The 12,420-nt window shown below is 38.3% G+C and overlaps 1 protein-coding gene and 1 long non-coding RNA gene across 10 annotated transcripts in view; one reads left to right on the forward strand and one right to left on the reverse strand.

Moving 5' to 3' along the window:
* Positions 1-12,420, reverse strand: part of CHST9 (carbohydrate sulfotransferase 9) — an 87,538-nt gene that overhangs the window by 71,757 nt on the left and 3,361 nt on the right. For 5 of the 9 annotated variants that reach the window (XM_063167843.1, XM_063167835.1, XM_063167827.1 and 2 more), the window contains one exon: positions 7,708-7,920. In XM_063167843.1, the coding sequence (XP_063023913.1) occupies positions 7,708-7,807 (100 nt within the window). In that variant the 5' untranslated portion in view covers positions 7,808-7,920. Of the gene's footprint in view, positions 1-7,707; positions 7,921-9,920; positions 9,980-12,420 lie in introns of all 9 variants that reach the window. The other 4 variants (XM_063167807.1, XM_063167816.1, XM_063167858.1 and 1 more) reach the window with 1 other exon arrangement.
* Positions 1-12,420, forward strand: part of LOC134424266 (uncharacterized) — an 84,908-nt gene that overhangs the window by 70,689 nt on the left and 1,799 nt on the right. The window lies entirely within an intron of this gene.

Here is a 12,420-nt window from a genome sequence, read left to right on the forward strand (position 1 = left end):
CCTTAAATGCTTGTTTTACACATTGCAAGATGATCCAGAAGTATCCCAAATTAATGGCAATAACCTGTTAACAGTAAGACCAAATGAGTAAAATGAAAGAGACAGAAATGAAGGCTCTAGAGTGTGAATATAAAAAAAAAATTCTAAAATTCTTCCATATAAACTCATCTCCATGTACCCCAGCAGCTGGCTGTGGTTAGGAGATAGGTTTCCATCTAAAACATTTCTCCTAGCAGGAGTCTCTATACCCACAAAAAAAAAAAAAAAAAAAAAAAAAAAAAAAAAAAAAAAAAGAAAATAAAGGGGATACTTTAAATAAATATATATCCATGCATACCTATATGTATATACTCACCCTTTAAACAAACATTAGAATTTCTAATTTAATTCCAGTAAGAAACTAAAGCTTTTCCTTGGAATTTTGCAGAGACCACATCACATGTTTTAACAGGTCTGTTTTCAATCAAGTAACATATCAAAGCAGTTCAGCATCAGACACAGAGGTAAGCAGCCTTAAATATACTCCAGCAGCAACCACTTGCTCCTCTGAAAATGTGCACTGCACGAAAGGAAAATGGAACAAGCCAGGAAAAGAAAAACATTCATCTTTTCATCATAGTTCCTAGATAGTCATATGAGGAGCAGCTGAGGGAGTTGGGTTTGTTAATCCTGGAGAAATGGAGGCTCAGGGGAGACCTTATCACTCTCTACAACTCCCTGAAAGGAGAGTGTAGCACATTTCTTCACCCAGGCAACCAGTGACAGAATTAGAGAACATGGCCACAAGCTGCACCAGGGGCTTTCAGGCTGGACATCAGGAAGAATTTATTCATGGAAAGGGTATTTTAGAATTGGAACTGACCACCCAGAGAGGTGGTGAAGTCATCTTGGAGGTGCTCAAGAAAGACTGGACATGGCACTAAATGCAGTGGTTTAGCTGATAATGTGGTTATTAGTCAAAGGTCAAACTTGATGATCTTATAGGTCTTTCCCAAACTTAATGATTCTGTGATCTCAATTTTTTTCTAGAGTTACATCTAAATGATGATTTGCAAGGTGAAAAAGACCTCTCCGCCCTTCTTGCTCTGTAAGACTGTATGTTTGTCTTAAATGGTACTGCATCATACAGTCCATGCCCAGAAGAGACAAGACTGCAGGGCTGTACTGCCCGAATGAAAAGCTTTTAAGCAAAAGACACTTTAGAACTGAAGAAGTGCCCTGAACTAAATGTTACTAAAAGCAGTAACAATGGTGGGCAATAACTGAAAACTGACCACTTTACTGAACAACAGTACATCTGTCAGAAAATTAAAAAAAATGTTGGAAAACAAACCCAAACTCATATATCATGCTAAAAAAAAGAAAAAGCATAGCTACTTAACAGAAAGATTGACTGCTAAGGACTCTGTAAAATCACATTTCCAAACATCAGCCAGATATTTCACTCTGAGGGTCTGACTAACTGGAAAATAGCATGAAGAGCACCTGTTACATATTTTCTATCCAATTCAAAAGAGTAATTTTGAAAACAGCATTACTGTTACTCAGCCTTCCCAGGAAGGAGGATACCCCAATTCATAAGTGTTTCACTAATCAAGGCAAATAGCCCTCCAGGGGTAACTACAATTCAGATTTTGAAGTGAATTTGGTTACATGCCCATAGATACAAGAAAGTTACAGAATCCTCTTAAAGTTCCGTTTGAAAACAGGCAAGAAAGAGTATATTCAGATGACCTTGGTATAATTAAGGTATGTGCTGCACCTTTCTAGAACTAGATCTCTGTGGTCTAGGTATGAACAAGGTTGTGTGGGCTGTTCAAAGCTTATGCACAGTAATACATGAAATGTCATCAGTTGCCACTCAAACATGAAATTGGATATATAGCTATGAGGAGCCCCAAAACCTCATTCCATTTAGTTTGCTTTACACCACCAGAAAGTGGAAGCTGGAATTTCTTCTAAAGCAGAAGCATTTATAAAATTAAATGGGATTTAGCTATAGGAATGCTAAAAGTAAAATGAATGAAATGCAAGATGAAAATGGCTGAATGAAAAAATGAGTGAAATGGCTGCTGAACAGCAGACTTGGGAAGAATATCCTCAGAAATAGATAAATACAGCCTTAAGTGTTAAAAAATAGGAAGTTTTATTTTTTTTTTCTTAAAGCTTCTGGGGTTTTTAACTGCAGAAGACAGGGTATGACTCTACAGTCAGAAGCTCAGGAAACATCTCTTCAAATTTTACTTGTGTTTTCAGGCAATTATGGTTTAAGAAAGTATCCATTTCGACCTGTTTCTTAGTAGCTTTTTTCCTGCAAAGGCAACTGTTCTCTCCCTACAGCTTCCCTCTACTGAAAACTGGGGGTGAAGAAAGGAAAACCATTCTATGTTATAATAGAGAAATTTCCCTAATAAAATTTTGTAGCATTTCTAGGATTTCAATACCTGTGTAATAGTTCACCAAGCAGCATGATCCTATTGAATCTTCCTTCTTTTGTGCTTTAGCCCAATAACGTGGCAGATTAAAAAAATAAAACAAAGAAACAGAAACATTTCACACACAAAACACAGCATATTACAGCCAGAAGGGTAAAACCTAAGTACACCCAGACTCATTAGAGCAGCCTCATTAGTGACTGGGCATTGTAAACCTGAAGATTTGTTTTCCATACCAGTGATGTTCCATCAGACTTGGGAAGACTCCCGTAAACTGCTCAAGACCTTGACAGCAGAAATATTTCAATCCTACTAGAAGAATTAAATTATTCAGAAATAATAACCATTGCTGAGCAGTGTTCTTTTCATCTTTATCTACAAACCTCTTTTCCACAAATATATTACTTTATTGTATTTTATGATGATTGTCTAGAAAAACTTTGACCTCCATGAAACAGGTGCCTTTGCAATTCATCGCATATGAATGGTTCTTTAAGCCACATCAATGTTTCTTTGCTTAGACAAAGTTTAAATAAAAATCAACCCACAAAAACCCTAAGAGTAAATATTATCATGTGTACACACATATTCAATTGCTACTTAGAGTATCAAGATAAGGAAGAAAGGAACTCAGAATATCTCACCAGATTACCAAAGGACACAAAAGACCCCCTTGGATAACAAAATCTGGCAGGGTGGGGAAATAAAAGCCCACCTGTGTATGCCAGGGAATATGTATAAAGGATACAACCCAGATGGCTACAACAATAGCAGATTAAATTGTGAAAGCTCATGCAAAGAATTGCATGAAAGCTCAAACTTTTTTTAAAATGTGATTTTCATCTGATTTTTTTTTCTTTACAAAAGGAGCACCTGTGGCCTGAGGAATGGGTATAAGGTCTGTGTAGTGAAGCTTTTCAGGAGGTAGATGCACAAATTGCAGGAAAGCACACTGCCTGCAGAAGGATGCCTGGGCAATCACTGATGCTACAGAATGGATACTCTGCAAAGGGAAGGGAAAGCACATGGAAAAATCTTGTTATCCTTAAGGTGAGATACAGAACTGCTGGGAAAGAGGAGATGCAGACTTTTTCACCCTTGGGAGCCAGAAATCTATGGGAGGACCGTGCAGCCTTTTAATTAGTGGTAAGACCACACTATTCTAAAGTAGTCCTTCCTAATCATGGATTTACTACACAAAAAAAAAAATAATTACACAAATTTTGAGAGAAGGGAAAAAAAACAAGACATGGCAAAACCCCAAACAACAAAACCAGCACAGAGTTCTAACCTTAAAGATATTCTCAGATTATTTTGAAGTAATCAGTCACACTAAATCACATCAATCCACATAAAAAGGAAGAGTTTTAAAGTAAAAAAATTAGAACCCCTATCTTAAAACTCCAATTCAGGTCTCTAATATTTCAGGATTAAATTGTAAGTGTCCTTTATACCCCACAACCCCCTAATTCAGGTAATTCATGGTACAGAACTCAACATCAGCCATGACACCCAGCAGTTTTCTTCATCTGAATAAGATCAACAGTGCTGGAAATTCCTAAGCATGTAACAAATAGTGCTTGCTTCTTAATCAATGCCACAATCTTTGATGCTTGCACTGCTTAATGCAAGACTGTGTGGAGAACTGTCAAGTAAAACAGTAGGATCCAGCTGAATTCACATTAAGCTTCATTCATGTATGTGAATTTATATACAGTGAATATATTTATATATGGAGAACATGAAGTGCTCCATATATACCAGATTATCAATGTTGTCAATTAAATTTTCATCCAGATGTAGTCTGTACATATTTATGCTCACACTGGAATACTGACAAGTCTGTTCCCAATTACTCCACTGAGCTGAACTGAAGCTACCCAACAGAAGTAAAGATGTATCATCCTGTCTTTATACACTCCACGGCCAGAGCCAAACCAAGAAACTCCCCTGTTCTCTCAGTCTGCTAATGTCTCTGAGAAGCCATCAGAGAGGACCACCACCTAGCTAGCAGCTGTTTCTTAGACATCTTTAAATGAAAGATTTTCCCTTTTTTAAGGTATAGGGATGATAAACATGACTAGAAATATCCTGAAGAGTCCAAGCACAGTGGGAGGGAGCAGAAGACATGGCTGTGCTGAGAAGTGCATCCAGCTGCTGAGCCTGCAGGTGCATATGGAGTAGATGGACAGGATGAAAAATTAGAGGTGTTCCTGGGCTGGATACATTTGAGTAATGAGGGAAGTTAGTAAAAATAAATCAGAGAAAAACATGCTTGGATAAGATCAGTCTAGAGCAAAATAAGACAAATGGGAATGAAATCACAGTTGAGATCTCAGTGATGTGAATAGGAAGTAGAAATAAGAGACCCAAAAAGAGAGAAAGCAAACTATGAATAAAAACTGGCATTGGATCTAGAGTGAAAAATTATGAATAGTTAGAAAAAGTGGCAATAAGAATGGCAAGTATGAAAGAAAAGAGTCCAACTTGAAATCAGCAGGCCAAAGGTTAATAAAGGAATTGAAAACTACCATATAATTTTCCAGTTCCCTCCTAAAAAATCTACATCTGGGAATAATTCACACTACAGTTAGGAGAGCCTGAGTAATAAGCATGAACACTACAAACCACAAAAGAGTAAAATGCACTGTCTTTTCCAGAGATTGTGATTTATAAAGGCTCCGGGTATTCAGAAGAACCGGGTGGTAAAGGAGCAGCATTTCACAGGTGCAAAACAGATACTTCCCTTAACTCAAACACATCCAGCTTTCCACCCCTTCAGCAACCAAATGCAAACATGAATGCTGTAGGTCTTGAGCAGGGCACTGTGGAAGATAAAAATAGTTTTGCCTACAACAAACACTTGTCTCTACAGGCTCTGAGCATGGCAATTGAGGAGCACGAGGCGCACTTTCCATTTCCTAACAGAACTTCACCTCACATGCTCAGCCACTTGCAGATTAAAACTAGCTGTCTTACAGCTGTGCAGCTAGTGAGAGGATTAAAGGAACACATTAAATCCTTGCAAAGATGCTTGTCAGTTTAGGATTCTCCAGATACAGCTCATCCCTAAAAAAGCCACAGTGAACAACATGTGGCAATATGAAAACAGAGTGGAAGAGGGAAAAAAATTTGCAAAATGCCCATAACTAAACTAATGTATATTGTGAATATGCAAATATGTTCTATTTCATGTCAACTCTAAAGCAGCATACAGGAGAGGAGCATTAGAGAATTGTGCCACAGAAGGTTTAGGAGAGATACAGGTGTTTGAAATAAAAAAGAATGGCTCTCTAAATGCTAAATTGGAAGAAGAAGCAAGAGCAGACACCAAAGAATGAGTTTTTTCCATGCTCTTGCCAATGTGCATGACCATACACATTCTCTACTGCTGCTGTAGAGAATGCCAGAATTCTTTTTTTTTTGGATCTTGATGAAGTGCTGTCACAACAGCAGTCCAGTGAGATAGAAGGGCACTCAAAACTGCAGTCACACTTTAAGCTCACTAACCATTCTGTTATTCTCTGATAGCTTCCATTTTATTAGAGAAAAGTTTGCACATTGAAATGACTTATATGTGCATGGAGAAGCCTCTCTCCTGAAGATGATTATAGCAATATATCAAAGAAAACCCCAAAGAAAGCAACTGGTTGGCCAAAACAACAGAGTCTGTCCTAGTTCAACATTTATTTTATTTTTTCTGTTTCTTTTTAATAGTAGAGAGATACATACAAAAGAAAGGAGTAAAAAAAACTGCAGTGAGAAACCGCAGCAAGGAGCACTGCAAGGAAAGAAAGGCTAATTACAGCACAAGAAAAGATGCAAGGAATGTGAAGAATGTCAGCAAGTAAATAAATCAATAATCTACAGTCACCATCTACATTCCTGAACTACCTTGAAAGCAAGGATATCTACCCTTAACATTCCTGACAACAGTAGAGACTTTCAAGGAAGACCCCCCTCTGCTTCAGGCTCAGTTTCTGCCAACACCTTTCTGTCAACAACTGATTACAAGGGAACCTTTCCAAAGGGAACCTGTATTACCTCTCACAACAGTTTTATTAATACAAGCTCTTGAATACTTTGGGACAGCCCCAAAAAATTAACAAGCCGGAATTAATGCTGTGATCATTGCACTTAGTTGAAAAAAACCTCAAGGTCATTGTCAAACATCTGCAGAAATGATGCACTGTATTTCCCCCTCAACACTGCTCTCTAAAACATACTGGAGACTAGCAGCTCATGGAATAATAGTACAAATCAATAAAGCCAGAGACTAATGTGCTTTTACAGATATATTTCTTCACAATGATATCAACATACTATAAAATAGGAATTTTACAGAGGAAATGGAAGCCGAGTGAGAGAGATGAGAGGATCTGAAAGTCAAGACTCAACAAGTTAGAAACAAACAAAAAACCCCTGTCAAAAAAACCCAAAGCATATATAACAAATAATCAAAAAAAACCCCCACCAAACCCAAACCTTGAAAACAAAACCGTAACCCCCTCCAATACAAGTATAAAAGTAAAAGCAAAGATATGCCCTCAATAAGAAGTGGACCTGCAGAGCAAAACCATGGAGGATCTTACTGACATTTTGTGGAAGGTTACTGAGCTTCCAGTAGGGGTCGAGGTAAATGACCTGATTTAGTTTAGTCCATAAGATAATCTAGATTAAGCTGGGGTTCAACCCAAAACATCACAAATGGGAAACAACAGAAATACAATTCAGTAGTGTAATCTTGAGCCAGTGCTAACACAGATTTACCTGAAGTTGCTAGATGACCCTGATGCTATACACAAAAAGATTTCTAAGCCCAGTCTCAAACAAACAACAACAAAAAAGAAAGGGAAAGAATGATTCCGTGAGCACTGCTGCTTAGAAGACCACTTTTGTCTACAAAACACAACTGTTTTTCTCCAAAAGTTACGTTACTACAAAAAATGTAATGTACAAATCCCACAACAAATCATCATTGAGAATAATTTCTAAATTGGACATGCAGAATGCTTTTGCAACACTTGCTTTTGCAAATGAAGCTGATACAATACAATTAGGTAGCTGGGGGCATCTTTTCATGTGACTGAAGAAATTTCTTAATGAAGTGTAGCAATTGAAACAAGTTTATTTTCAATGCTATTTTACTTCCAAAGTAGGAGTGGGGGAATGAGAACTCCACCCCCAACTGCCCTCAATAGGTTTTATGGTCATCTTAAAATAACAGATGCAACTATGTTAAAAAAAAGCCAAGAGAGAAAGCCTAGTGTACCTGTATGGTGTTCTTCAATCCAAGCCTGCAGATACATGAAGAGGAGTAGACCAGCTACTCCAAACAGCAGTACAGACACGAAGACTTGTCTTAGGTTCATGACCCTACAAGGGGACTTCTCTTCAGCGTTCAGAAGGACTCATTGCTCACTTTTCTGAAGTCTTCAGCACGCCTGCATCTTCTTGCAGAGACATCTTCCCCAGAGACACCAACCTGGAATAACAAGAGAGGGAGGTTGTTCTCATGTTACACTTTTATTCTTCACCAGAGACCGTGTTAACAGCGTACTATAAACAAGCTGGAACCCTTACAAGCTATTGCTTTCAATGCTGATAATTCTGCTCATAGTCTCAATGTTCTTTCTAGCCCCAGATGAGTTCCAAGCAGATGTGTTTCTCAAAGTGGCTGAAAAGACCCTTCCACCTCCAGCAGAGCAAACATCACCTGCTGTCATAGCAGAGGGAGGTGATGACCCAAATGAGGTCACTGGGTGTCACACCAATGCCCCACTCTGCCCACCAACCACCACAGCTGGGAAGCTGCAGCAAGCAGCTGGAGCCTTCCAGGTGGCTGGGTCACACTCCAGGAGGCTGCCAGCCCCCTGTGATGGGCAACCCAGCATCTCTGCTTCTGGACTGTGCAATCCATCATGTGTCCTTAAGGACTGGTGACCCCATAACACAACCACTTGGCTCGCAGACCCCAGCATTGGTTCAGCCTGTGCATCGAGGAGTCATACAATGATATCCACCCTCAAATATGAGCCCAAGTTTTGAGTTTTGCAGGATTAGGAAATGTCAGCATAAGATGGTATCAGTAAAAGAGCAAAAAATTAATTAATGGCTCATCTTTTCATTCAGCTCTGTTTTGCAATATGGAGAGGGACTTGTCAGGAACTCAATTCTTGCCACAAAGTTTAATGGAAATGAGCTCAACTGTAAAAACTTATCAGAAAGATTTCTTTATTGAACAGCAGTGGGCCCAGAGAAAGTGATTTACCTGATACGCTGCATGTGCCACAAAGGGGTCATAAAATTCATTTTATAAAATCAGAACATGGATCACTAGAGGATAGCTCCTTAACCTGAATAAGAATGTGCTCAATTGAAAGTGCATTATTAGAAGCAGAAGAGCTGTTGTTGAAACTGGTCTGCACAGCAAAAGAAAATGCCTTAAAATTCAACATAATGGACACTGTTGGCATTACATATGACAGAAGTGTCTGATGAACTAACACATAGAATTCTAGGAAAAACTCGAGCTTTTAAAGGAATACAGCCAATTGAAAGATATTTGAAAGATAAATCTGTTAAATACACAGAAAAGAAAATGCAGCCACTTAACAGTTATTCTAAATCATACAAGTACTCCATGTTCCACAAGTTTGTATTTTTTAATAACTCAGCACTGTTACATCTATAATTGCTGAGTTTCTAAAAATACAGTACACATAAAGCTTAGCAGGAACTCCCATTAAAAACAACTGTTGAATGAACAAAGGAACTATGTTAGAAAGATGCAAAAGATTTCAAGAACAACAAAACCGTTCAGGACTTTTCATATGCTTTTTCCAATCCCATGCTATTAAACTATACACATCCCTTAAGCACAAACTTGCCTGCAGAAAATGTAAGCCACAGTTTAAATATTAATCGTTTTATGTGTAATTGTACTGTAGAAGACAGATAGCTAGACATTAACAAAATGTAATTGTTCTGTCTGAAGTTTTTTTATAAGGGTCATGAAGCAACTGGTTCAAACCATGCACATGAAAGGAAGGTGACAGAGGCTTTTTTCTCAATCTTACTCTTTCTACTTTGATTCTACAGAGAGGGAATATCTTACATCTATATACAAGTACCTGTTTGCAGCTATTGTGATGATGCACAGGATTGGAAGGAAGCAGTGAAAATTGGGCAAAAACCAAGAAAATGCTTGGGGAATGCTGTGGGTAGTGGAGCCTCCTTTCACCCAGGTCTTCATTAGCTGTTATCACTTGCACCTCTTTTTCCTTACAGAGCTCTCAGCACTCTCAGACTTGCAGTGCTCTTTATCTATGCTACAAAACTAATTAGGGCTTTGCACCTAACTTCAGTGCTGCAGCAAATGCACTGTTTGCATGTTTTTAGAAGTCACTCTGCTGATGAGACAGAAGCTTCCCAGCACAAGCAATGCTTCAAGAACCATCAGTTATAGAACTGATGAATACAAACCTCTTCTGTTTCCCACAAACAAAAGCTGTGTTGTTCATGTAACAGGACATTGACAGCATCTGGATTAGGAGGGAAAAAAAGCAGCAAATAAAAAGATATGAAGGTTTGAATATATCTTTGAAATAGATTACTTAAATTATAGGTACTAGAAAGCAGGAATCAATTTCTTGCTGTTTGGGATTTGCAAGTTTCTCTCATAATAAAAAGGTGAGGAATCCAGACACACACAATGACAGTGCATGCTTCCAAATAAGCCCACTGCTGTGATGTTGCTTTCTTCTATCTCTGACTACACAAAGCTCCCATATATTCAGCCCTTCTTTCTGAAAAACAGCATTCTTGAGTGGGCAAGGAAAGCTTTCTCAGATCACATGGACGATGCTGAAAGGAAAGTATCTCACACCACATCTCCATGAAGATTTCTGACACTTGTAGGCTGCCACTGCTGCTCTCTCCAGCCACTTGCTCTCATTCTCCCTGTTTGCCCAGCTCTTGCCACCATCATGAGCACTTTCTGACCAGGTTTAACCAAATTACACCCCACAAAAAAATTTACCCAAGCAACGGTGCCAATGGTTTTTCCTTTAGCAGTAGCTGGTATCACATACATCCATGACCCATGACAGCATAGGATATAGAGCTGACCTAGCCCAAACACCATCGTGGTTGCATGCAGCACCACCTACAAGCCCTGAAACATGATGATGAAAATGCACAGTAAAATAAGGAGCACTTTTAATCTCCTTTTTTAAAGCTATTTAATCTGTTAATAAGAAAACAGATGTTTTTCTGCTAGGTTAGTTTTGGTTTTGAGCAGAAAGAAGTCTGTAAAAGGAAACAGCAGTTCAAGGTGTTTTTCTTTTTTTCTCGTTTTGAACTACCAAACACACCCTAAGGCACATTCACTCCACCATCACAGTCACTGTAATTATCTTTGTATCAAGAGTTTACACACTGCTTGCAATTAGTTTAATTTATTTTAATTTAATTTATATGAAACTGTGTTCATCATTTACATGTTGACTAAGTTTTAAGATTAGTTTTAAACAAGAGTAACATTAAATTAAGACTACTGATTTTAGCTCATGTTAGACTCTTAAATACATCAAACCCAACTATTCGGCTACCTTATAAGATTTTAAAGGCTTTTCAGCTTGAATGAGTAGTTTAATTTATTTAACACAGTGATTTGTAACCCCCATATGAAAAAATTACAGTGACATTTAAAAAAGTCTGCATCTGTGAGTCTTCTAGAAGAACTTGAAAAATGGCTGCACAACACTGACAAATATTCTTCTTTTGTATTAAAAAGCAATGGTCATGGATTACACTCTCAGGCAATCTGGGCAAGAGGAAATACTTGTAAATATTCCTTAATCAAGATAAATGCTTTCTCGTGGCTATGAAAAGCCAAGAAGCAGTTACTTTCAACCCAAGTATTTTCACAAGAGATCAGCCATATCCAGACACAGGTTCAGCATCCCTGCTTAAGCTGTGAATCCTTTTTTTTGCTTCTAGTTCTGGGGGACATGGCTCCCCTGGGTGATACTTTGACCATCCTCGCTGGATGGTTTTTGCTATGAGGGAACTAACGTAGCCTGAGAGACTGCTCTGTGCCTTCCACCTGTGCTGAACTAGATTCTTGCTTTTGCCCAACATTACCCCCATTTCTTTGGGATGTATGGACCCCAATGTCCCCACTGTTTGAGCTCAAGCTATGCACCCCAAAATTGCAAGTTCTTTTGAGTACTGGAAAGAGACTACTGCATATCCTTATCCATCATGGAGAAGCAGTAAGTCTGGCAGACAATAGGACTATGTGCCTAAATGACTAAATGACTAGCATAGCAAAAATGTAGATATTTTACAAGTCTATAATCATTCACTTCTGAGTCCAAATTGTTTAACTTTTGTCAAATATTAAGAATTTCAAAAATCCTCATTCTACTGATATAAAAGCCTTGCATTTTCCCCATTGTGTTTTGGGATCAAATAGGTTCATTCCTGTACAGAGCCAACAAGAACAATTGAAATAACACAGTCACCCAAAAATGGGGAAGAGTATACCTCCTGCTTTTGGTATGATTCCTCCTTTCAGCACATCATCCAATTTTTCTTCCTTTCAATCAAATATACCTGCAGCTGAGGAGAGGCACCTCAGCATTCAGGTACCATTCCTGGCTCCTTCCTATTCTAGACCACACAAAACCAATGGCATCTGGTCAGTATGTTTGGCTAACTTTAGATTTTCTTGCCAACGTAACCCTCACCATCATCTAGTTCCAAAATCAATGCAAAACATTAGGTTGCTGCCTATTTAGAAACCTTTCCTTTTAATTTCAGATTTTTTTCCTTCACTTGGAAATAAAGAATATCAAAATGCAGGGCTAACCAGCAAAATTCAGATGAAAAAACCCAGATAATCTTCATAATGGTCAAAACATTCATATTACTGTGGGATACTACAAATTCCCACCCACTCAGTATCTCCTTAGACACA

This window comes from Melospiza melodia, chromosome 1 (assembly GCF_035770615.1).
Source record: "Melospiza melodia melodia isolate bMelMel2 chromosome 1, bMelMel2.pri, whole genome shotgun sequence".
Taxonomy (NCBI): Eukaryota; Metazoa; Chordata; class Aves; order Passeriformes; family Passerellidae; genus Melospiza; species Melospiza melodia.